This window comes from Panthera tigris, chromosome B3, assembly GCF_018350195.1.
Source record: "Panthera tigris isolate Pti1 chromosome B3, P.tigris_Pti1_mat1.1, whole genome shotgun sequence".
NCBI lineage: Eukaryota > Metazoa > Chordata > Mammalia > Carnivora > Felidae > Panthera > Panthera tigris.
In genome coordinates, this window is record NC_056665.1 from 44,256,568 (window position 1) to 44,283,349 (window position 26,782).

The 26,782-nt window shown below is 38.4% G+C and overlaps 2 protein-coding genes and 1 long non-coding RNA gene across 10 annotated transcripts in view; 2 read left to right on the forward strand and 1 right to left on the reverse strand.

Annotated features, from left to right (window-relative positions):
- Positions 1-10,939, forward strand: part of RORA (RAR related orphan receptor A) — a 712,209-nt gene extending 701,270 nt beyond the window's left edge. For all 3 annotated transcript variants that reach the window (XM_042988728.1, XM_042988729.1, XM_042988730.1), the window contains 5 exons: positions 1,134-1,266; positions 1,941-2,048; positions 3,556-3,666; positions 5,214-5,326; positions 7,001-10,939. In XM_042988728.1, coding sequence (XP_042844662.1) covers positions 1,134-1,266; positions 1,941-2,048; positions 3,556-3,666; positions 5,214-5,326; positions 7,001-7,165 — 630 coding nt within the window. In that variant the 3' untranslated portion in view covers positions 7,166-10,939. The remainder of the gene's footprint in view (positions 1-1,133; positions 1,267-1,940; positions 2,049-3,555; positions 3,667-5,213; positions 5,327-7,000) is intronic.
- A 1,456-nt stretch (positions 10,940-12,395) lies between these two features.
- Positions 12,396-23,494, reverse strand: LOC122239460. 2 transcript variants are annotated; one of them, XR_006218602.1, is made up of 5 exons: positions 23,362-23,494; positions 19,444-19,527; positions 17,844-17,932; positions 16,178-16,293; positions 12,396-12,448 (listed from the first exon to the last, which is right to left on the reverse strand). It is a non-coding gene; the product is annotated as an uncharacterized LOC122239460 (long non-coding RNA). The 2 variants fall into 2 exon arrangements; XR_006218601.1 differs by having other exon boundaries at positions 23,307-23,494.
- Positions 23,495-23,661: 167 nt separating this feature from the next.
- ICE2 (interactor of little elongation complex ELL subunit 2) overlaps positions 23,662-26,782 on the forward strand; it is a 64,684-nt gene continuing 61,563 nt past the window's right edge. For 3 of the 5 annotated variants that reach the window (XM_042988731.1, XM_042988733.1, XM_042988734.1), the window contains exons 1-4: positions 23,804-24,211; positions 24,441-24,581; positions 24,679-24,803; positions 26,521-26,625. In XM_042988731.1, the coding sequence (XP_042844665.1) occupies positions 24,763-24,803; positions 26,521-26,625 (146 nt within the window). In that variant the 5' untranslated portion in view covers positions 23,804-24,211; positions 24,441-24,581; positions 24,679-24,762. Of the gene's footprint in view, positions 23,716-23,803; positions 24,212-24,440; positions 24,582-24,678; positions 24,804-26,520; positions 26,626-26,782 lie in introns of those variants that run through there. The other 2 variants (XM_042988732.1, XM_007084476.3) reach the window with 2 other exon arrangements.

The following is a 26,782-nucleotide window of genomic DNA, read 5'->3' on the forward strand; positions in this document are numbered from 1 at the left end:
GGAAAGGTTGAAGAACGGCAACACATCAGTTTGTTTGCCTTTGAGATAGCGGCCAACCAGTGTTACAAAGGGAAACCAGAAAGCAGTAAGAAACAGCAAGGCTTATGAAATGGGATTCAGAGTCAGAGATGCTGGGATTTGAATCCCAGCTCCAACACCTCCAGCTATGAAACCTCTGTGAGCATTCATGTCCATTTATGGGAAACGGAAAAATGTTCGTGGGGAAATGAAACAAGACAAAGGTGTCATAAAGCATCTAGCTCAAAGCAGGTGCACAGTAAATGTAATTAACTCCCCTTTTCCTTCCCTTCCCCCAGTAAAGTGGTGTTAACTTCCCCAAGGTAAAATGATTGCTCAGAAGAAGATCCTACTGGGGCACCTGGGTGGCTCAGTCGGTTAAGTGTCTGTCTCTTGATTTCGGCTCAGGTCATGATCTCACGGTTTGTGAGTTCAAGCCCTGCATTGGGCTCTGCACTGATGGTGCAGAGCCTGCTTGGGATTCTGTCTCCCTTTCTCTGCCCCTCCCCTGCTTGTGCTCTGTCTCTCTCAAAATAAATAAATAAACTTACAAAATAATAATAAAAAAAAGAAGATCCTACTTTGCTTCTCTCCGAGGCCCAAGGGTAAAGCAGTGGCATGTGTTGCTTTCCTGCCTCGTGTTTTCACCTGCTCATAACACCTTCCTCCCGTCCCTTTGCCACCAAGATGGTAAAAGAGGAACTGGAGGAGACGAGAGGGGCTTGGAAGCAGTCGTTAGAACCCAGACGTTCATTTTTAATCCTCTAGCTTTTTTTTTTTTTAATTTTTTTTTTTTTAACGTTTATTTATTTTTGAGACAGAGAGAGACAGAGCATGAACTGGGGAGGGTCAGAGAGAGGGAGACACAGAATCCGAAACAGGCTCCAGGCTCTGAGCTGTCAGCACAGAGCCCGACGGGGGGCTTGAACTCACGGACCGCGAGATCATGACCTGAGCTGAAGTCGGACGCTTAACCGACTGAGCCACCCAGGCGCCCCCCTCTAGCTTTTTTTAATCCGTTTCCAAAGAAGGATTTTACAAAATACGAACAGTTAAAACGAGTGTGTCAAGGATGTGGGTGACCGTGTATGTCAATGTGCTTCGCTTCTCAACAGCAGCGGGAGGTGATGTGGCAATTGTGTGCCATCAAAATCACGGAGGCTATACAGTATGTGGTGGAGTTTGCCAAACGCATTGATGGATTTATGGAACTGTGTCAAAATGATCAAATTGTGCTTCTCAAAGCAGGTATGTGCTTTCTGCAAGTGAATTTTGAGATCTCCTCCTAACCTGCTTTCACCCGCTTATTAAAGAAATGCTTGGTAAGGAAGGTGTCGGGAACAGTTTTCCTCCAACGATAATAGCTCGGGCTTCTCTTAGCAGAAACTGAGTCCTTGTTAAAGGGTTTTGAGCTCTCTGCGGGAAACACTGCCTCCATTTTGCTTCTCCTCTGAATGAAACAATTAATTTGAAGGACACCTGCGTTCCCCCATCTTACCATCACCTGTGTGTTTCGTTTCTCCCACTCCAGACTCTCGGGAGCGAACAGTAAGTTGTTAGGAAGGTTATTTGTGGCACTCAGAGGTACGCCCCTGGTTTTTTGGTTTGTTTTAATAAATAAGAATCAGTACGTTTTCCCGGCAACTCTGAGACTCTGTATTGCAAGACAGAAGAATGCCAGAGAAGTAATTTGTAACTCCATCTGTCTTCAGGAATACAGGCCTTCATTAGCTTCAGCACACATCTTTAATTCCACTCGTGAACTTTGCCCCTTTAAACAGACAGCTGATGTGACAGGGAGCCGTTTGCCAAATACTGCCCCTGCTGCACTGAATCGCAAAGGGGGCTCTACGTTCGTGCCTTCAAGCTAGATGAGTCTTCACCACGATAGAATAATCGACACCATTTCTGCCTTCGCTTAGGTTCTCTAGAGGTGGTGTTTATCAGAATGTGCCGTGCCTTCGACTCTCAGAACAACACCGTGTACTTTGATGGGAAATATGCTAGCCCCGATGTCTTCAAATCCTTGGGTAAGGAAACCTGGCTGCTCTGTCTTTAAACCGGGGCCGTAGGAAAATGTGGGAACCCCGCCAAAGAGCTTTTGCATGGAATGGAGGCTGTTATTTGGAAACAAAAATGAAAGGATTTTATACTTCTGTTACTTTATAGTCACTGCAGAAAATGCACACATGTCTGTCTTACATTTAAAGGGTTAGCGTTTCATTTCATCTAGGTGGAAATCGAAGAAATTTATATTGTCTAACTTTCCAGTTCCCTTCTGGATTTTAAGAACCAGATTTTCCAAGGATACATTATTCACGTAAATGAGAGGATGTGATTTGATACATAAAATCAAGCAAATAGCTAAATGTCTGCCCTTTCCGTACTTCTCCAATAACAACGATTAATAAGAATGAAATGCAGATATCATAGAAACAAAGTATTGCTAGGTGAAACTGTGACATGTACTATAAAAATTAATTAGTTTAGATTTCTATAATTTAAAGTGGGATGTAATCATTAAGAATGAAACGCTATCCAAGATAATGTTGTTAAATGATTTTAAAAACGGTTAAATGATAGAAGGTCTATGTACTTTATAAGGCCCATTGCCATTTAAATATGTATACATAATATGCAAAACTGAAAGAGTAGACACCAAACTTAACCAATCTCTTGAGGATGGGTTATTATTTTATGGGACTTTCACATTTTATGTTTTCAATTCTATAATAGCTATAATGATTTTACCACCATAATATGTCATTTGTTACCATTTTTAAGGGTGCTTTAGATCAAATACAATACAAAACAAAAAGTCAGTGAATGTAATGTTTCAGTTAGATTGTGCCCATTCGAGTCTACTGATTAAGATAGTGGGTTCTGGGGGTGCCTGGGTGGCTCAGTCACTTAAGTGTCTGACTTCAGCTCAGGTCATGACCTCACTGTTCATGGGTTTGAGCCCTACATTGGACTCTGTTCTGACAGCTCAGAGCCTGGAGCCTGCTTCAGATTCTGTGTCTCCCTCTCTCTCTGCCCCTCTTCCTGCTTGCAGTCCGTCTCTCTTTCACTCTCTCTCAAAAATAAATAAAACTTTTTAAAAAATTAAAAGAAAAAAAGATCACGGGTTCTGAAGTCGGGCCGCCTGACTTTGAACTTCAGGCTGTTACTTCCTACCTGTATAACCTAAAGTGCATAATTCTTCTAAGTCTGTTTCCTCACCTCTAACATGGGGATAATAATCATAATACCTCTCTCACAGAGCTGTTGTAAAGCAGTAAGATACCTTTTAGAGTGGTGCTTAATGACGTAGTAACCTTGCAACAAAAGTCCACTGTCATTATTTTGGATGATGATGATGGTGTTGATAGTGATGATGGCTAAACAAATTTTTCTTTTGAGATTTCAAACTGTTAAACTGTAGAAATGTTATTACTGTCCCCGTGGATCTTGAACTACTACATCCTTCTTCATCTTACTCTATGTTTTTCTCCTAGGATAATAACCAAAATCCTAAACTGTCTTTAACTTTGGCAGGTTGTGAAGACTTTATTAGCTTTGTATTTGAATTTGGAAAGAGTTTATGTTCTATGCACCTGACCGAAGATGAAATTGCATTATTTTCTGCATTTGTACTAATGTCAGCAGGTAAGAACCAAATGACAATGAAATGTCAGGTAAAGAATTCTTACAAGGTCCATAACCTTTAATGGCTGTAGAATATTGAGGTGCCTACAAAGAAAGGTTGCCACCCTTATTAAATCTAATCTTAAGTTTTTTTCAAATAACAACCCCCCACACACACACACATGCACATGTATGTGTGTTTAAGACTTCGTGCCATTCTGAGAAAATCTTAAGAAATGAGAATTGACCTGAAATCATTATTACACTGTATGTTAACTAACTTGGATTTAAATAAACTTTAAAAAAATTTTTTAAATGGAAGCAAAAATAATATAAAAAGCCAAGGGGGGGGGGCAAAACATAAAAGACTCTTAAATGTAGAGCATATAGGGTTGCTGGAGGGGTTGTGGGTAGGGGGAAGGGCTAAATTGGCAAGAGGCATTAAGGAGGACACTCCTTGGGATGAGCACCGGGTATTATATGTAGGGAATGAACCACTGGATTCTACTCCTGAAATCATTATTGTACTATATGCTAACTAACTTGGATATAAATTTTTTAAAAATTAAAAATATTTTAAAATCAAATTTAAAGAAAGAACTAAAAAAAAATTTTTTTAATGCGAATTGAATAAAACCCAGTCCATAATTAACCTCCTGATAACACAAGAAATGCTCTGGGAGAGAAGGGCTGCCCTTCTTAACACAAATCTTCAAGATAACATGGTTTTTAAAGCATCCTACTTTTTCTTAAGATTCTTTTGGATGTCACCCACAAGTTGATCTGAATTTATCTGTGTTTTCAACTAGTAGTGCCTCTTGGGGATAATCTGCTTTGCAAATTTACTATCTTCTGTTTGGAATTCTTATACCTAAAGACTACACATTAACAACCCTTCAGTTGTTTGGAATTCTCTTGACAATTTTAGTTGCCTTGGATTCTAAGGCAGTTTTCTTATTTACCAGAAAGGCAAGCATAATTGCTATGAGTATTTTATCCAGAAATGTAATTATTAGAAAGATTTGAGCATCGGGGCACCTGGGTGGCTGTCAGTTGAGTGTCCGACATTGGCTCAGGTCATGATCTCATAGTCTGTGAGTTTGAGCCCCACGTCAGGCTCTGTGCTGACGGCCCGGAGCCTGGAGCCTGCTTCAGACTCTGTGTCTCCCTCTCTCTCTGCCCCTCCCCTGCTCGTGCTGTGTCTCTCTCTCTCTCTCAAAAATAAGTAAACATTAAAAAAAATTTTTAGAAAGATTTGAGCATCTGTGATGGTTTCGTTTGCCCTTGTGTGAATATGGCCTTCAATTTAAATGGCTATTCTTTTGGAAGGAGAGGACTCTCCCTTCATTTAAGTACCAGTAAAAATGGAAAGCTTTACCACTCAGTTTTATAGCTATCATAGATCAGTTTTCCATTGTTTTAGGAGCAAATTTTGAACAAGGAGTAAAACTGGCCTGTTGTTCTCTAACTCAGCACTGTGGTATAGTTGTGTCCAAGAGTCAGGAGGAATTGGGGTGTCCCGAGACCATGGAGGAGAAATACTAAGAAGTATCATTTTTCATGTGTAGATCGCTCATGGCTGCAGGAGAAGGTAAAGATTGAAAAACTGCAACAGAAAATTCAGTTAGCTCTTCAACATGTCCTGCAGAAGAATCACCGAGAAGATGGAATCCTAACAAAGGTAAGAGTAAAAGATGGTCTGGCTGCCATAGCCTGAATCATCCCTTGCCATAGATCTCGCTGCCAGCCACCTTTGGAAGTCATCTTACCAGACCCCAAAAGTATCTATAAGCAGTAGGCTACTGACAAGAAAGAAATGTCTCCATTTCAAAAAATTCCATTGGGCCAAAATTCAGGTTACGTTCTACCATCGTTGGTTATGAAGCATCCTGCAATAATAGGGCAATGGTAGAATTTTTTTTTTAAGCATTTTAATACATTCTGGAAATCCTCCTCCTATTCCATCTAAGCTGGGCATAAAGCAGAGCTAATGTTCTGCATTGACATAAATTAGAGAAAGAATCTTTGAATTTAGAAGGAGGAAGTTATAAAGGACTAAAACAAGCAGGGTAATCACATAGTCTAATATTAGTTCTATTTCCATTACATTCATTCGTAATCAACAGAAAGTGACTTGTATTTTCTTCATCAATTTCCCATTACTACCCTGTATTCCAAGCAGAAGGCTTCATTTTTGCTAATTATTACCTTTTGCAATAAAAATATAATTAGGATGTCAATTTAAAATACGTTAATATTCTTCAGTGCTAGTGCTTAGTGGTATATATTTGGTCTTAAAAAAAAAATCAGCCCAATTCTTTCTTAGACTATTCTATGCGTTTTATTGTTCAAGAAGACTGATTTGAGAGGTTTGGGTTTTTCTTCCTGCTTTCTCTTCTTTTCTACCAATAGCTAAGTTCATACAGAGAGGGGAGGTTGGGGGTTAATTGCTGTTTTGTGTTTATTTTGCACCTGTTCAACGAGAGATTGAGGCAGGAATAGGAAATAGAAGAAGAGGTCTCTAGACTCGTACTTTCTTCTCCAACTTTTTGCCCCAAGGCAAGGGTACCGTCAGGTTCTTTTATCATAGAGGGCACCGAACATGTGGACAAGATCCACGATCCGTGGAACATGCTTCTTAGAGAGGATTATTCTGGTCAAGCTGATACATAGTGTGTATGGTGGTTTAGAGTTTTTAAAAAAACGTGGTTTCAAGCTGTTACTATCTTCAGCTGGTAAATGGCTGATGCTGGGACTTCCGTCCAGGCCTTCTGACTCTTCTTTTTTTTTTTTTTTTTTTTTTATTTTACTCAGGGCCTTTTGCTCAGACCCAGAATTGCTTTGTTACAGGCAAAGGGCTTTCCCAGAAGAAACTTGCTGTCACTGGAGTTGGCTAGTACTAGTCCTGCCTAAAATACGTGGGGGATGCCATCATCTCTAGTTGCAGTGACCTCACCTGCCCCTGACTACCTCCTTGTCCTCTTCTCTGTCACCAGATGTCTTCTTTCTCCACAGTGGCAGAGGGCAGGGTTGAGGACAGTAGAGCAGAAACCATGTTGGAATAGGAGGAGGAGGTGAGAGGCTTGGGTTCTCATCTCAACTCTGCCACTCTTGCTCGTGAACATCTTTTCGGGTTGTTATATTATTTGTCTTCAGAATTGTATTTCATGTATACTTGATACGCTACAATGTACCTAAAATGTGTTTTTACCAGTCTTCCTTATTGAAGAAGACGTAAGTCGCTTCAAGTGAGTTTCACTGTTATAAACAACATTGTAAAGATCATCCAGGTTCTCTGATTTGTGATGCTCATGTCTGTTCTCTCCTCACAACATGTCCTTTCTTCCACTTGCAGTTAATATGCAAGGTGTCTACGTTAAGAGCCTTATGTGGACGACATACAGAAAAGCTAATGGCATTTAAAGCAATATACCCAGACATTGTGCGACTTCATTTTCCTCCATTATACAAGGAGTTGTTCACTTCAGAATTTGAGCCAGCAATGCAAATCGATGGGTAAATGTATCACCTAAGCACTTCTAGAATGTCTGAAGTACAAACATGAAAAACAACAACAACAACAAATTAACCAAGACACTTTATATGGCCCTGCACAGACCTGGAGCGCCAACACACTGCACATCTTTTGGTGATCGGGGTCAGGCAAAGGAGGGGAAACAATGAAAACAAATAAAAGTTGAACTTGTTTTTCTCATGCATATGATTTCCATTATGCCTACAGATATGGACCCTTTTTCTGTCTCAACTTCTCAATCATTGACCTCTGTTTACAACTGAAGGAGGGTACTAAAGTCGGAGGATTTCCTTTTCTTGTAGCTCACTGCCCACAGACTTTCTGCAGAGTCACCAATCTGTCGGTAACAACAGAGAGTCCAGCAATAATCGGTGACTGGTGTGCATAGCGGAGGTTGCGGCATTATTTTGCACAACTTGCTCTTTGTTTCATGAAGGAAGTTTTTATTTTTCCACCGATTATTGCCAGTCAGCAGGATGGCATGAAAAGGGTCCATAGCACTAGCAACAATAGCATTATAATATATTACAGGGTAAATGGGCATGAAGACTATATATAGCTAAAAGAGATATTGTTTATATATTGTTTTAATTAATATAAAATGTAGTTACTGGTGTAGCTTTTCCTGTTGAATTGATAAGGCACTTTCATTTTGCACCTTTTTCTTTAAATTAAATGCTAGCGTGTTCACTGTCGTGTCGCATGTGCACCAGAAACACAAGTTTAACTGAGAAGGCTTGGAAGGTACGTCAGGAGGTATTTATGCTGCTGTTTACAAATTACTTTTAAAAGACTGGCTGGTCATATCTAGAAATCACGATGTGGATTATTATTTTTTTTTTTTTTACACGTGAATTCGGAATTAGAACTCTACCTAAATTATACTTTGCTTCGTGGTAAGTTTAAGGATAGATGTGTTTATGCTTCATACAAAGTTGAATGATCGATTGGTGCTATGGACTTACACCATCACGCACATTATTTTTAAAAAAGCTTTTTTAAATGCCACCTCATGGAGGCAGGGGAGAGAGGGGAGGCTTATTTTACACAATTCTATAGTTATATGGAGTCCATCTCAACTTGGAACTCTTAATGCTTTGAGAACAAATCAGTAACCCAAATATTTATTGGAATTCAGCTTTTATTATAAGAAGGACCCAAAGATTATATCTGGAGCAAATACACACTCCCCATGTGAGGACATGAAGCATTTACTTTGTGAATGATTATGTTCTTGGTATAATCTAGGAACCCTAAGAGGATATCTCAGAGTAAACTAGTTCTAGACTAGCTGCCTCTAGATGCTATAATTCTAGAATATTGCTCTCCATAGCTCACAGACCCTGGATAGAGGGGCGAGAGAGGCATGCAATGCAGAACCAGTTTCTCTTACTTAAATATGAAATATTTTAAGCATTCAAAGTGAAGTTGATGTTAAGCTGCAAACATTTACTCTTGTATTTATCTTCACTAGAAAACTGTGGACTGTAATTTATTTTATTAAATATTTAGAAGATTGTTTGGCTTTTGTGTTCAGGTGAGAAATATTGAATGTTCTTGTTTAATTTCATGTTTTGGGGGTTTTTTTATTTTAATAATTCCCAGGGGGGAAGGGAAAATGAACAGTCTGATATACAGGTGTGCATATTTGAAAAATAAGTGCCCTTTGGAAATGTAGGCATTTAGAAGATGATTTTAGTCACCCTGGGGGTAGGATTCAAACTTGTGGTCTGACCTCAAAGACCACGTTTGTACAGAAAAGGAAATATCTTCCCATAGCATAAAGGTGGGAGTGTCCAGGCAGCCCTTTATAGCAGAGAAAGTGTCTCTACCACCCAGGTCCCTCCTGAATCCTGATGTCACGTGGATAACAGCATGGGCTTCCCAGAGCCCGATACTCTGGCTTTAACTCCACTGATTGTCTGACTTGTTTCCTGAGGGATTTGGAGAAGAGGAAGGGATTATTCACACAAAAGTGTGTATGAAGCCTAAATAACATCTTAAATTTTTTTTTCAAAAATATAGTAAGGGTTTAACCATAAATAGAAGACGAAAGTAATATTTACTTAAATTTCTTACAAGTATATAAAACTTTATGTGAGTGTTTATACAGAGAGGTTAACTATCAGCATATAGTATTTATATTTGGGCAAGAAGGGTTAAATCAAAATTTTAATTTAAATAAGCATAGTTCCTGTGAGGATCAATAGTATTTATACTCTGAAAAGAGTACCACGTTTAGTTCAGTTATTTATTTGTCCATCTTTTTTCCTATTATTTCTCTTGTGGGGGAAAACGGTATGGTATTGTTTTTTGGGGTGGTTTTTTTTGGTTTGTTTTTTTGTTTTTTGTCATTCTGATTCACTAAATTTGGGGGTGGTTTGATTAAAGTATATTAACTTCTTTTTAACCAAAGCTTTCTGAATATGACCAGCCTCAGGTGCTAGTGCATTAAAGAGCAACTAAACCTAATTCCAGTGTCCACTTGTGAAATGAAAAGAGCTAATTGAACTTCTCTAAGGGTGAGAGAGAGCATAATGTTGAGCTTAAAAGAAATTCCTTTTCCCAGAAGGGATTTTGCATGTACCAAATGCAAAAAAAAAAAAAAAAGCTTAATCTCAATAGTAGTCCCACCATGGTGACATTGCTTTTAGAGTAAACCAAGATACATTGACATGATGCTGCTACCAGATCTTTCTGAAAGAAAAGCAAGGTGAGGATTTTAAGAGCAAAGTACATTGACAGTGTAGGGACAGAGCAGGAGAGGTGTGCTCGGTGAACAGAGGGAACAACTATTATTTGGATAAAAGTTGGGATCTGAAGTTAAACAATAAATTCAGTTTTAAAAAGTGAAGTTCAGAAAAGGATGTGAAAAACTTTGCATTTTATTTTCTTTCTTACTATAGAAATACCTGTGTGATGACACAAAATACTTGGTGATACAGAACAATTATTCTTAAGAGTGCTTATAAACTAAAGTTTCCTAAACTAAAATATCCAGTAGTCTTTGAAAGATTGGAATCACATCATTGTTATCCCAGCTGCTATGTCTTGTATACAGTTTTTCATATAAGGTACGTAAGGCTTTCGTACAAAGCCCGAATACCTTTGGTTACAATGGTGTCAAATGATTGCATTATACTCTGGAGAACCTGGCCTTGGTCACAATGAAAACAAAAGTGCAGATGAAAGTGCTTTTTTGGACAGTTTGCAAATTGTGTTAAAGCTATGGATTTTTTTTTTTTAAGTGTTCAGCATCCTAATTTGCGTTAAAGCTATGGATTTAAGAAAAAAAAAAGTCTTCAGCATCCTAATTCACCCTTCCTAATTTAAGGAAAATCTGACTTATGGCACTGCTTCTAAGTTTGGTTGTTCTTTATAGTGTGGATACCCGGATCTCTGTGAGCGTATGGGGGTGGGCTGAGGGCCAGGGAGGAGGGAGTATGTGTGGGTGGGTGTGTATGCAGGTGTGGGTGTGGTTTTCGTGTGTATGATGTGCGTGTGTCGGACCGCTTCTAGGCTACTAAGTGTCAATGGAAAAGAAAATGTATTCAAAATACTTAAATCAAAACTAGAAGATGGGGGAAAAAATGACTTATTCTATACAAAGCCTTGTCTGGACCACTTTAGAGAGACTTCTATTTTTTTAACCCTTCTATAAATATTTGATGGCACTTGAAATATTCCTGCAATAAAATGTGATTTGTGTAAAGAAAAAAAAAGATTTTGTAATGTGAAACAAAGAAAGAAAGTAATGTAATTTTCTAAAAAAAAAAATACAAACAAACAAACTTTGTATTATTTTCTTGATGGAATTTGTCTATCTGTCTTTGGGAAACTTTTTATTTCATTGAATGTGCCATAGTAGAAATACGTGTTTTTAGTTTTAGACTAAGGAATAGCTGTTTGTGTTCCGACATTCCAAAATGCAAAACAACCTAGTGGAATCTTGAATGAAAAGGTTTAAGTAGGATGTAAGCTTCTCTCATTGTTGCTTTTTTGCACATGTTCTCCATTCCTCTCTAGTGCAATATGTACATAGAGCACTTGCGGGTGTACCTTGATCCCTCAGGGAAAAAATACATATTTGTACAGTTTTGGTTTGTTTTGGGTTTTTTTTTTTTTTGGTTGGTTTGTTTTGTTTTGTTTTGTTTTGTTTTCGGGTTGTTTTTTTTGTTTTGTTTTGGTATGGTTTGGGTTTTTTTTGCCTTTTGTTTTTGGCTAAGGAATGTCGATTGAATCACTTGTTATTGTTGAGGGGCAGCCAGATAATAATCCTAAAGCCACTGTTTTCAAACATTGATTGTTTAAATCACGTGTCCTTCCAGTGCTATTATTTTAAGGTAATAATAATAAAAAAAGTTATTTTCTGACAGTTCTTTGTGCTGATTGGTGGAAAAAAAAAGGGTAAATAAGCACCTTATGATTGACTTAACTGTGAATGACAATCCATCTTGATATCAACAATAGAAACCCTATCACTTTGGAGTTGGGGTTAAGAGTCAGAAACAATGTGCTCAGGGATCTCCTAAAACTCTTCAAACAGGGTGGCCAGTACTACTGGGACAAATTGTGTTTTTTATTATTAATAATAGTGATAATAATGCTATCCCTCAAGGCACAAGTGAACTGTGTAGGACTGCGTGTGCGTGCGTGTAAACTCTTCACTATCGTCTTGTTTTGTTGAGTTCAAAATGTATGTGTTCTTCAGTCTTGTGTGGTTAAAAACATGGAATAACTTCCAAAGCACTACTTCACAAGATACATTAATAGGCGATATACCAACAGGGAGTATCACTTCAAGTGCATTTCCACATACTCCATTTACCTTTCTCTAATAATTAAACCATCCATGATAAATATATTCATAGCATTATATATTAGGAACTATTTCAAATTCTACATGGTGTGCAAAAAATTGTTGAAACCACTCATGAGATGAGAGCCTGCTTATTGGTGCAGTGAAACAGCTGAAAGTTTGAACAAGTCTTTTCAAATGCTAGCAAATAACTTATTTTAATTGTGTTCTCCAGAAGCAAACCAAAAAATCCCTCTATGTAACACCATTCTTTTACTTCCACATTTATAGTTTTCATCCATTGAATTAATACAAGAGCTAATGTTTAAAGACAATATAACAGCACCACAAGCCAGCTTTTAGGTTACGTTGGACATTTTTGAACTGGAGCGTCGCTCTTATGTTTCCTTGTATTACTTTTCATAAGGTCAGTGAACCTCAGTATACTGTTGGCTTTGATTCTTCCATACCTGGAATACACATTCAGAAGAAGTTTTACATATTTTCTTACTCCCATAGCAGAGTATAATTTGGGAAAACTTTCCATGTTGTTTAGATGAAAAAGAAACTTTGACCTTGTTGGTTTTGATATTAAAGACTATGGAACATGGCAGAAATCTCTGTCTCTCCCTGTCTCTCTCTCTTACTCTCTCTGCCTATATGTATGTATACACACACACATACATATAGGTGTATATTCATACACATATACATATATACATACATATGCATATATATAAACATACACAGGTTATTGACGTTTTCACATACTGTATCATGTGATTGCCACTTCTTACTTATAAAGATATGATACAACAGAACCCTATGAAAACAACTTATACTATGGATCAGATTAACAAATGTAATTGCAATAGTAAATCTTGATCTGTTGCTAATGTCTGTAATACAAGTCTTCGTTCTATCTCTAAACACTAGTATTATTAAAGAGGTGCCACCAGATTTGATTTTGATTAAAGAGGCCTTCCCATTATTGTTTATTCTTAAGGTATGAGAAGGCGGCAGATTTGTAAATGTCTTTACATAGCAATCGGTTTCACTTCTGGGTCTGTTGCTTGTTTGTGTGAGATCAGTTTTGTCAGGCTCTCAGAATAATTTTATAAAATAATCCAGAAGCCTGGCTTTATACCAAGGAAACATCACAGATAGAGGGATCTCCGTGTTTAACCAGACCCTCAGATCTTAGAGCAATAAATACATTCATTCAGTCATTTACTTATTTACAAATGAATGACAGAATATTCAGTCCAAATAGAGATGTTTTTTCAGCAATGCAACATAAAATGGAGTCTTGTGTTGAGAAACTGAACATGAATATTTTAAATAGATGCCTATAGAATCTGTGTTTGCTGTTTACATTTAGTGTGTTTGCCACATTTCCTTTTACTTCTTTCCTTCTAAGGACTAATGAAAGACAGCTTGCTACTAGCATTGACACACTGCACACGCCATTATGTTGTTCTCTAAGAGCAACTAAACTCTCTCCAATGTCTGTGTGTTTCCTTTTCACTCATTATGACTGTAATGTGGATGAATACCATTTCTAGGAACTTGGTTATTATTAAACAGATTGCATATGTAAATGCAGATAATTCTTGAGCAATATAGTGAATATGATTTCACACACAAAAAATCCACATGTACTGTACACATCTTCCTGAATCCAAAATTCTCTTCTTATCCACAATGGTTTGAAATCTCATATAAAACAGTGGTAAATTTTAAACGTTAGGACATTAGCTGGCTGCTTCTTTAAATGTACCTGTATTGTCTGCCTGCTCCTTTTGTGGAGATGTGTTTTTGTATTGGATGTTTGGGCCAATGGGAGGCTTCAAGCTACAACATATTTTCCCAGTTTAAATATATTTAACATATGACAAACCCCAGACAAGGCTTTTAATATGTATAAAGAACTGCAGTGTTAGGTGGTTTATTTGCAAACCGTTTTCAATGTTGTCCATTTTTATGGCACCTTTAACGATATTCTTGTTTCCAAAGTACAAAAAAAAAATAGGTTAAATAATCTAGCCATAACTGAATGTCAAGCAATAAAACAAATGACTTTTGTGCATAGACTTAAAAAAATACAAATTTTAGACATCTGCATGTAAATGCAATCTCTTGTTTACTGCTTTCTTCAACTTGAGCAATTGATTCCTTATTTACTATTAACTTAAGAACTTGTAATGGCCTGTAAACATTTTCTCTCTTACTCTTCTTTCAAATTTACCTTTGTCCCTGCTTTTAAGTCATAATATTTAATGTTGTTCTGCACATCTCTATACAGTTAACTTTTTGGCTTTCATTCTGTATAGATAAGAAAATGTTATATTATAAACAGCCTACTCAGTGCAAATATTTATCTGTTTATCAAATCCACAATATGCTGTATAATACTGGTTTTACTATATAATCTATTTTAGACATAGCTGTTTAGAACTAGAGTGTGCTATTTTTGTGTTTTTCTGATGTGTGGTGCTAGATAAGTTACTTTTGTGAACAACAAAAAAATCCCTTTTATTCCTAGACAATACCACCTTTGGGTCTTGTTAATTTCACTGAGTATAACTATATATTTGTATATATATACATATATATATATATATCTACCTGTTCCCACTGGCAGCTGTATCAGAGTGCTGGATTTGGGACATGCTTTTCTCTTTAAATACATAATATCATTATATAAATTATTCTAGAGTGTATTTAATTAGGATAAAATTACTTCCTTAGTATGGATATTTGACATCTATAGGGTGAATCTGTTTATAAATATGGATATATGAAAATTTATTAGCATTTACTTTATGTTTGCTACTTGGCTTTATACCGTATCTCCTGAGATGAGAAATAATTTGCCAGGCCTTCAAGATCCTAAAAAAACACTCTGGTTTAATGGAGTAATACTTTTGTTTTTTCTTACTAAGGAATTGTATTATTGGCACCTGACAGAGTTGTGTACTTAGCTCCTATTATAGATGATAGGCATTTATATAAAATATCCTTGGTGGCTTGATGGCAGAAACTTTCCCCTCCTACCTGAGCCATGGGAAGCATAGAGATGTCCACTATCATGGCAGAACATGGGCCATAAAGCAAATTTGACAAGAGATGTTCTGTTTTAATATGACCTCAACCAGTTCCATGAACTGAGTGAAAGACCTTCACTTTAAAACTCTTTCACCTGTTCTCCCAAGACCTATTGGCATTCTTACAAATCAAAGTATATCAAATATCTGACTAAGGATGTAGTTAACCTTATTAAATATTGATTAGAATTGTTCTGTAATATTACTGAATTTGTAAGATCTTTAGCAAAGATTTTTGAGCAATTTATAAATATAGAGCAAATGTTTCTGTTTACTGCACTTTTTGTAATTGAAGGTAATAAATTCTCAAGCCATGGTTATTGGCTTCCGTGCACTGCATATTTACCCACAATTCTAGACATTTTCCATTTTTATGGAAGAGTTGCTGTTACCTTAATTATAAATGCAATCATGTGGTTAATGAGAGCGAATGCTAAGAGTTAACCTTTTAAAGTGAATTGGCTACAGTTTAGGGAGAAATCTCTTTTAAATACAAATCACGTCATTCCTTATTGCTTCACGTAGAGATTGAAACCTGTTTTTGTTTTGTTTTGTTTTGTTTTGTTTTGTTTTGTTTCTCAGCACCATTTAGCATCCTAAACTTCCTGAGGGTAGAGATTGTATCTCTTCGTGTCTACACAATGGCCAGCACACGTCAGCATTTGATAACTGTTAAATGACAAGTGTGCCCAAATTAAAACTTTTTCCTGGGATTTTTTTTTTTTTTGGTAAATTTATAAAGTATGTCAAGCCTTATGGTTAACACTTTCTTCTACAACCAAGTAATAAAGCCACATTTAAAAAGACCACATGAAATGCTGATTCTAATTGTGTGTAGGTCTTAAGGATTAAGCACACAAATGTCACAAAACTCTGTGAGTAACAAACTCAGCCTTCTGTAAATATACATGCAAGTTTGGAAACAGTAATACTGTACCTATAAATATATGCTGTCTGTTTTGTGTACAGTATGTAAAAACTCCTTTTCTGCCACACTAAAAATGCAAGCCATTTACGGGAATCCTAAAAACAGTATTGTACTAAAACTTTGCTAATGATCTTTATTAGAGGATCATCCAACTTTTCACTTACATTGGGTTTTCTTTTCAATTCACTCTTATGGTAGTCTGCTTATTTCCAGCTGTTTGTTATTTTATTGAGTCCTCAATTTAAAAAAAAAATATTTTGATTCATTTTGTAAATACAAGCTGTAAAAAAAAAAAGAGAGATTTAATGTTGTCTTTTAAATACTCCGATTTTCATTCTAATATGAATGTTGTTATATTGTACTTAGAAACTGTACCTTTAATATTACATTACCTTTATTAAAAGTGCATTGAACACATCAATTTTAGATGTGCTTTATGTACTGTTATCCTATAATAAAACTTCAGCTTCTAATGGAACACTTGCCTGTTTTTCTTCTTTTTTCTTGGTTATTGAGTTGCATCAAGTTTGCTAGCTCACATTTTGTCTCCAGAAAATGGACCAGAACAACCTTGCTATTCAAAGTGCCATCCACAGATCATTCGCACTGGCATCACCTGCAACATTGACCTTACTAGAAATGCAGGATTCTAGGCACCTTCCCAGACCTACTAAGTCAGAATCTGCATTTTTACAAGATCCCCAGGTGATTGGTTTGCAAATTAAATTTGAGCAGTACTGGTCTGTAGTATAGTCCTTTTTAAAAAAATTAATTCATTTCCATTTGCTGAGGGAAAATGTATAGAAGGATCAAGCTACCCTTTGGATCAGAGAAGTCGAAGAAAGAAATTTTAACCAGTCTGTTGATTGGACACAGCTACCAGAAATGCAGCATTGAAGGATTCTCAGGCTGTTTGCTGTCTCAAAGAAGGGTGCTACGACTGATTAGTGGTATCTGCCCTGATGTATGGGAGGGGAGAAATCCTGAATGCACACCAAACTTTGTCATCTTTGCTTTAGAAATCATTACAATGGAATGTCAGAAATGATGCCAAAGACAGAAAAATCCGTCTTTACCTGAGCTATCTTTGCCCTACTCCAGCCCAACCACCGCTTGTGTATATAGAAGTAAACTAATAAATTTAAACATCAGCTAAGTATCACAATATTTTAATGATGCAAAAACCCTCATCATAATTTATTTTGAAAGGAGGGTGCCCTGGTGGCTCAGTCAGTTGAGTGTCTGCCTCTTGATTTCAGCTCAGGTCATGGTCCCAATGTCATGGGATAGAGCTCTGCATGGGGCTCCAGGCTGAGTGTGGAGCCTGCCTGAGATTCTCTTTCTCTCTCTCTCTCTCTCCCTCTGCCCCTCTCCCCTACTCACTCACTCTCTCTCACTCTCTCTTAAATAAAATAAAATATTTTGAAAGTAATGTCAGAACATTCAAATTATAAACTACCCTGAGGTCAGAATAAAGGCAACAGAGTTGGTATTTTCCTCTACTACATGCATACTACAATGCCTAAGTGTCTCTTGCACTCAGTAAAATAAATATGTGAATTGACCCCAAAAGTTGCTTCATGTGAGAGTCCCTAATCCTGCTTTTATTTCCAATTGCCTCAGAGAAAAGGAAGAAAAAGATTATGCATGTGAAATATTTGTAGACTGTCAAGTTCTACATAATTACAAATATTCACCACCTTCTAGCATCTCAGGAAATTAAGAATTAATGCACATAATGGAGTTCAAATTATGAAATCTGTCACATCCAGGCCTTTGGCCAAACCCATGCCTAACCTCCTTCTGATGAAAACAATGGTTTACACTCACCTCCGCAACATGTATTAACTTGCCCAGCTTCCAGAGGGATACCAGAACAGGAGTATAAGAGGAATTTCTTACGTCCTGTATATAATGGTCTCATGGGGGAATAGAAAGGAAAACAAACATCTGGTTAAAAAACTCTTGGAGAAAAGGCGAAAGTAATAATCCTAGTAAGACCTGACCGCAGTGTGTCTCTTGGTTGCTACTATTACTACTCTCATAAGCCAAGATCAGTCTAGCCCCTCAAAATTAGACTTCCACTTTTAATGTGCACTTGGATTAAACGGACCAGTGCAGAGCAGGCCTTGACTTCTCATGACAGGTCTGCGAAAAGACTATGCTCGTGAGCTGCGGAGGGTAACCGCTGATGTGCTGAGATGCAGCTCAGCGCGTCGACTTCCCCTTTTGAACAAGAAACTGAAGATGGGCCCCAGTGGTATTCAAAGCCCTAAAAGAGGCGGTTAATATCACATAAGCCACCAGAGACCAGAAGAATAAAAACATTCTTGCCTGCGGGATTTCAGGAACATGGGCGCAAGCAGGGAGTTTTTGTCAGGAGAACACTCCTGGATCCCAGAAGAATCACACTGATGGATCCTCAACTTTTCTTAATGCAAGCCTAGACTCTCCAGAGGGGCAGAAGTCTACTACTAGATTAACAGGCACTCTGTAATTGCACTGTGCCACCAGGAGTAAGCTGGAGAAAAATCCTGTTTTGTTTTCTTTTTTTCTAACGTCATTTATCTCTGATGTTGGAAAGACATAAGCTAGCCTTAATACATTTGACTTTGCCTCTGGATTTTTTTTTCTCCTCAGGAGGGGTACTGTTGACTCCAGTAAAATATAGGCATGTCTCAACAATCCATTTGTTGTTTTTCCACTTGATGGGCTTCTCAGACAATTTTTTCACTCCAAGAGGACTTCCTCTTTGTGGGGGGAGAAGTTGTTTCAACTATTACTTGTTTTGTGCTTGGAGAACAAAAACTAATTTTAATATTGGCCTCAGCCAAAATTATGATCATAACCTCCTAACAAATCTCACACCCACCTTTTCTACCCTTCTTTCTTTATCCCTCCAATAAAATACATACTGTGCTCTAAAGATGAATATAAATAATTACTTAATTATCCTACTTGAAATTATCTCTTCTGTCATCAACCCCTCTGTGGGAGAGTTAGATGCTCCCTACAGAAGACCAGCATTCAGATGAACAGTTAGTTCTGGGTTTTCTATTTGTTTGTTTTAGCACAGGAACCATGTCATACAGAACACAACAAAATAAACTTCACAAATTATCTTCTGAGTGGGAAATTTTGAACTCTTTAGCCATTCTCTTCTGAAACAGGATATCTCGAGCCAGAGCGCTAAGCTAGCTTTCAGAAGTAATGAGAATTCCCTCCCCACTTGAAATAGGATTTTTTTCTGAAAAGCCCAATTTGAGCAAACTACTACTGGCAATAGTATTCCCCCCCCCCCCCCGATAGTCCTGAATCAATTACTAGATTGAAACCTCTTTGCTAGGGAACTATTTCTGGACTCCCATCTTGAAAGGTCCTTATGGATGATTGTAAATTCATGAAGTGATTTCCTGAGTGAAGTACTTACCAGACAATAAACTCTCCAAAGCTAAGTTCACCACAAATCAGGCAAAGGAAGCTCATTGGCTGAACGGTAGGAAATGACTTGGAACTAATAGAAAACAGATGACCATGCATATTTCTCTGTCTCTTGGTCCACAAGAAGAAACACAAATCTAGAAGCAACTGTAATAACTTTACTTAACCAAGTGGTTGCCCTTTTAAGAGTTCTCTTTGAAATTTGGTCCAATGAAACATCTTGTAAATTCAAACTAAGTACCTACTGCTAAATACTTTTAATATGAAACTGACTTCTCATTCAACCTCTGAGTTTGTTTGTTTTTCAATTTAGCAAAAATGGAAAATCTCATCTTTCTTCTGCCTAAAAACCCATTGAATAAAACGGCACAATCACTTTGGAAAACAGTTTGGTAGGGTCTCAAAAAGTTAAGCATAAGTTTACCATACAGCCCAACAATTCCACTCCTTGGTATCTGCCCAAGAGAAATGAACATACAAACTTCACACAGAGGGTGGTATACAAATGCTCATAACATTACTCATAACAGCCAAAAAGTGGAAACCATCTAATGTCTGTCAACTGTTGTATGGATAAACAAAATGGGGCATATCTGTAAATGCCCTACAATCCAGCAACAAAACTACTAACACCTACTACAATATGGATGATCTTGAAAATACTTTGCCAAGAGAAAGAATCCATATTGTATAATTTTTTGTCTGGAAAAGGCAAATCTATAGAGATGGAAAGCAGATTAGGGTTTGCCTGGGGCTAGAGAGTGGGAAGAGAGATTAACTGTAAAGGGGCACAAAGGATTTATCAGGGTAATGGAATGTTTTATAACTTGGCAGAGTTGACTTACAATTTGCAAAACTCCACAAATTTACTAAAAATCACTGAATGATACAAATAAAATGGGTGAATTTTATGATACATAGATTATGTTTTATGATACATGGATACAATAAAGCTGTTTTAAACCTACTACACACACACACTGGTTTCCACATCACCAAGAGCATAAAACCCAGCGTACTTCCCTAACATAGCATGAAGACCCTCTCTGGCCCCTTCTCCCCTTTTCAGTCCAATGAGTTTCATTACCCCCCACACCACACACACCATATGGGAGTAGCTCTTCCCCTTCCCCAGAACATACAGTGCTGTTTCACATTTCTGCATTTTTTCCAAACCTGAAAACCCACAGGTCTCTTCTCTTCTCTACCCAGGGAATTGCTACTCATCTTTCAAGACCCAATGTAAAATAAACTTCCTTGAAGTGGTATCTAAACTGTCTCAATCAGAATGAATTTATTCCTCATTGTGTTCCCATAGAATCTGTGTGTGTGTGTGTGTGTCTGTGTACTGTTTCTTATTTGTATTATAATCATTTGTTTATAATGCCACCTCCACTGTTTTTTTGTTTGTTTGTTTTTATTTTGAGAGAGAGAGAATCCCAAGCACCCTCAACACTGCCAGCATGGAGCCCATTGCGGGGTCAAACTCACGAACCATGAGATCATGACCTGAGCCAAAGTCAGACACTTAACCAACTTAGCCACCCAGGCGCCCCACCACTGTGGGGTTTTGTAGGGCAGAAAAAATATATACTGATGGCTATTTTATGTTGAATATTTACTCTTTGCATTTTTTTTTTTTTTTTTTTTTTTTTTACATATTACTTCTAACCGTCACAATTCTGTAGGGGAGATATTACAGTCTCCTTTACCCAGATGAAGAAACCAAGGCTCACAGAGGAGACACAACATGTCTAGGATCACACTGCCAGTAAGCAAGAAAACTGAGATAAAACCCATATCAGCTAGACTCCAAAATCCATGTTCATTTCACTAAGCTGCTTCTGGTTTACAAGCAGAGCATAAAGAATAAAGGAGACAGGGGCACCTGGGTGGCTCAGTCCGTTAAGCGTCCGACTTCGGCTCAGGTCATGATCTCACAGTCTGTAGGTTCGAGCCCCGTGTCGGGCTCTGTGCTGACAGCTCAGAGCCTGGAGCCTGCTTCGGATTCTGTGTCTCCCTCTCTCTCTGCACTGCCCCCCCCCCCCCCGGCTCATGCTCTGTCTCTGTCGCAAAAATAAATTTAAAAAAAAATTTAAAAAAAAAGAATAAAGGAGACATCCATTTAATATATTGTAATGGTAAAAGTTATAAGACCTAATTTTTAGGATCCACTTTATCACTTATCATATAATGTTGGAAAAGTCATTGGACAACCTGGGCCTTAGTTTCCTTAACAGGAAAATAAGAAGTTAGACTAGATAATCTCCAAAGTTCATTCTGGCTCTAAAAATTCTGATTCTATGTGCTATCTTGCAACCACTGGAAATCAAATAGACCAAACCAGAGTATACTCTTTGATGATAATTTGTAATCTCAACACAGGCCACGTATGGTGATGTTACTATATCACACTACTATGTGCTGATAACAGCAGCATAAGTGCCTGAACTATTCTTGAACAGTTTCATAAGCAGCTGCTAAACAGTAGGAGAGGATTCCCAATTCTCTCTGACTGCATGCTTTAAGAGATAGTACCCAACACTTGAAATTCTACACCGTTTTGATGTCCATCTCTGTCCTAGCACAGGCTGTCAACATCACTCATCTAATAAGTGCTACCTGCACAGTGCCAGTCATTGCTCTGGCTGATTTGCAAGTATTCATAAGCACTGTGTCCTAACCTGCCTCTGTGCTACAACTCATTTAATACATTGCCAGATAAACTTTCCTGAAACACAGAAACTCTGACTGTGTCATACTTCTGCTGATAAACATCCCCACCCAGCCCAGCATTTCATTTCTTATACAATAAAGTCAGAATCCTTAATCTAACTTATATGTTCTTGTGTGGCCTCGTCCCAGTCTGTTTTTCAAACCCTTTTCCTCTACTACTTTTCATAGTCCTTGCATCTCAGATAAAATAAATTACCTAAGGGTCACTGGATTCAAGGGAGATTTTTTTTTTTAATTTTTTTACATTTATTTATTTTTGAGAATCAGAGTGAAACAAAGCGGGAGCGGGAGAGGGGCAGAGAGAGAAGAAGACACAGATTCTGAAGCAGGCTCCAGGTTCTGAGCAAGCGGTCAGCACAGAGCCTGATGTGGGGCTCGAACCCACAAACTGTGAGATCATGACCTGAGCCGAAGTCAGAGGCTCAACCGACTGAGCCGCCCAGGCACCCCAAGGGAGATTTTTAATAGAAGTATAATTTCTCTCTGAACATAGCTTTACATATCATAAATCATTGTAAAATTTAGAACATGTTTTTCTGTTAGCATACACACTGGACTCTGTTCATACAATAGATTTATGTGGCTCCTTGTGCTGGTCTCTTTCTAGAATGTCCTTTCTCATCATCCACATACTTCAAATTCTTCAAATGAGCTGACATGTCAAGTGTCCAATGTGGTAACTGATATATAAGTATTCAAAAGGTATCATTAGCTATTAAAAGCTGCTTTTTGTCCCTCTCACTAGTAATTTCTCTCCCTCTGAATTCGTACAATTTCTCTTACGTAGCTTACTACTTTCTACTTTGTTTTATAATTATTTAATGTGAATCAGATTCCCAATGATCAAAAGCTCCTGTTAGAACTGGTATTCAGTCTTAGGCCCATATATGTAACCAGCACCAAGCACAAATTGTAAGTGCTCAATAAATCTTTCCTTAATGAATGAGAACAAAATTAGTGGGAGAGCCAGAGGGGCTGCTGGTGGAAACTGACATCTAAAGTGGGGTGGGACGTGGAGGAGCTGTTGTGTGCCAAGTACCATGTTGAGCACAACTCTCTCCGTTATTTCATGTAATCCTTTAAAAAATACTACCAAGTAGGTGCTAATATCTCCACCTTACTGATGAGGAGACAGCGTTAGGAAGCTAAGACATTAGCCTAAGGTCACAACCAAGTCTGTTCGGGTCCTTCCAGTACTGTACTTGTCGCCCGTCCTCCTTTTAATTCATCATCCCCTCAAGGTCGAGGACTTTCTAGGACAACACGCAACCCCTGGCTCCTTCCTTCAGGCCAGCCGCGACGCACCGAACCTCGCAATTTCTAGCCGAAATACCCCGAATTCGAGAGGGAGTACTCGGGCCCCGCCCCCGGCGTCGTTGGATACGTCATTACGCAGGGCCGAGACGGCGCGGCTACGTCCTTTAAATAAGGCCTTCCGAGGGCGCGCGCGACAGTGTAAGGAGTGGGGTGGAGCGTGTGTGGAGTGGGGGCCGCGGCCCGGGTCAGAGCCGCCGCGGACTAAGAGGTGGGCGGAAAGGCTGCTTTGCAGCAGAGGCGCGGAAGGAAGGGCGCTGCCCTGCAGGCGGGCGCTCGTGAGGGCGGGAGGAGGGAACATGGCGGCCCCCTCGGCCGGACTAGGACCCTCAGCTCCGGGTTTTGGCGCGGCCCCCTCCCACGGCTTTGCTCACCCCTTTAACTTGCCTTTCTGGAACCTTGTTTCTCCTTCCGCCCCCTTCCCGCAGCCATTCCTTTTACCTTCATCGACCCTCCCTCCCCAACCCCACAGCGGGTCATAATGTGAGAGGTGGGATTATGTAGGAGCAGGTCAGGCCCGTCAGGTACCGAGAGACCGACTCTTAAATGTGACTGCTCGTTTCTCACATACCACTTTATCGGTCCGTTCCGGATGAAGGAGAAGCAGTGAACATAGAGTGGTCAACCCAGATTTGCAGTCCTAGTGATTCCTCTGTATGATCCTGTGAAATGTCACTTAAGTCACCTGGACCTCAGCCTCCTCAAAAGTGAGATTCTTTTTGAAAGATTCTTGATAACCAGGGAGTATTTGTCCAGCATTGCTTGCCAGAATCTGCCCCATGCCGTGTATGTTTGGGAAAACGGAAGCAAGGTGTATTTGGGCATTAAGGGAGTGCAGGGGATCTGAGTAGTTAGGACTTACAGCGCCATGCTCTAAGTGATTTAGTATGTAACCGATGAGAACACCATTCTGTTTTTACCCTTTTATTTCCTCAGTGAGTGTCCTGAGAGTTACATTTCTGGAGTAAGTTAAATGGAGAAGGACTCCTACATCAGCATTGCTGTTCTGCTCCAAAGAACCTTGGGAATATTCATCTGTCTGCTGTATTCTCTTTTAGGTGTCCCTGTCAGTTGAGGGTAGGTGTTAAAGGTTCTTCTTACACCTAGGTGAACAGCCCCTGGCCGGTCACCTGCTTTTGATCCTGACCTTTGGTTTTTCCTCGGTTGAGCGTAGATTCTGGAGAAATCCTGCCTCCGTTGGAGCCTGCACTGCCAGGCAGCAGAATTGTGGGCTAGAGTGAAGCAGAAATCTAGAAATATGAGCTCCATGATGGCCATGGGTGAACCCAGGCTGAACTGGTGAGTTACATCTGTTTGTATTCTAAAGAGGGGTGAAGTGGGACTGGTGGCTGGTTTAGCAAAGGAGAGTTTCTGGCCTGGAGAGATTTGGAGGAAACACAAAGATGATACAAGTTTAATGGTTCAGAATGTACCTGGATCTTGTCTTCACGTACTGAGCACTTTTGAGTTATAGCTGATTGCACTTCCTCTCCTAAAAATGACAATAGTTCATCACTCAGATTGCTACTAGGTATTGCTTCATCATGTATTTATTGTTGGTCTCTCAGCGAAGGAGACAGGCTAGAATTTTCTTGTGTCCAAGAACCTTGCCTGTATCTGTACAAGTAATAGAAAAACCTCTTTAAGAGTAGACAAGCTTCATGTTGTTAGTCTATATCAAGTGGTTACATAAATGCATAGACTGTTTTAGAAATATATGAGAACTTCACAAATAGCAGACTTAGTAAGCGTGGTTTTGTAGGGATGTAATACATAGCTGCGTTACATCAGTTTAACACACATTTACTGAGCATCCACTCTTTGCTAGCCAAAGAGAATACTAAAGTTACAAGAGATGACAAAGCTGATGAAAATAGTACCTGACTCAGAAGGTTCAATCAGTATGTGCTCAGTAAGTGTTTTTGTTGTTGTTGTTGTTGCAAACAGTACTCCCTTTCCTTCAGGAAGCTCACTGTCCCTGAGTCTCTGACTTTGTTTTTGTATGATATACAAAATCCTTATAATTTAATGAGATTTCACAGATAGAGTACCATAACGAGTCATAAGAAACTACATTGGCACATAGCAAGTAAGACATTCTAATTTTTATCATTTGTACTTTAATCACAGTGTTGTTTTTTTGTTTTTTTTTTTTTTTTGATAAACACTTTTAAAAACAGAAATTAGTGTGGAGCAAATATGCTAAGATTTCCTATTTGGGGAATGGGCAGCCAGAAGTTACCATTTGATAGACTGTTCTACTGTAAGTTGTAGAAGGCATGTACATTTATGCTCCTTGCCATAAAGAATGTATTCAGATGCAGCACAGATGCTCTTAAAACGCCATTGACATTGTGAAACCAAATGTGAACCTTTGCACAGTATTGTAGCCCTTTTTCCACAGAGTCCTAATAATCTTTGTCCTTTATAGATTATGGTTCTCATTGTTTTTAACTTTCTAATTCCTTCAGCCAGCATTTATTAGATGCCTCCTATATGGAAAGCATTGACTATAATAGCTTAGTCTCTAATTATGATGTTATGGAAAATCATATAAGACCTTGAAGTGGTTTTAGCAGAGGCACCCCATTTATCACATTGGCCAAGTTAATGAAAATAGGTAAGATATTCAGTCTTTGTAGTGTCTTTTGGCCTGGCACAATAATGCATGGTACAAAACTAAGAGCCTGGGGTGAGCCCTGCCCCTGACAGGCTCTTATTATACTTCAGTCTCTTCTTTGACTCTTAAGTATCTCTGACATTTAATTGGGTATTAAGGAGCAAGGCTGATTATTTGAACTGGAGAATTTCAGAATGAGCCTAGGCTAAAAGCTACCCAAGTAAAACATCTAAACTCAAACATCTGGTACATGAAACTGAAATTATTAAGAAATGATTGTCTTGGAAAAGGGTATAGGGGGCATAGTAGTTGTAAACTACGGTTGTACCAGTGTGCTGCTTAGTCTAGCATGAGATTCTGAATTGTCAAATGTAAGTTAATTACTTTGTTTCACAGGGATGTTTCCCCAAAAAATGGCCTTAAGACATTTTTCTCTCAAGAAAATTATAAAGTTCATTCCATGGCTCCAAGTTTAAAAGAACTATGTGTTTTATCTAACAGGTAATGTATTTATTTATTTGGCTATTTGTTTTCATATTTGATTGTTATTTTTCTGGCAGTTGAAGTGTTATAAATGTGTCCACTGTTAAACATTCAAATTATAGAAATGTAAAAATTAGAAAATGGAAGAACCCAGTACCCAAGGATGGCTAGTCTT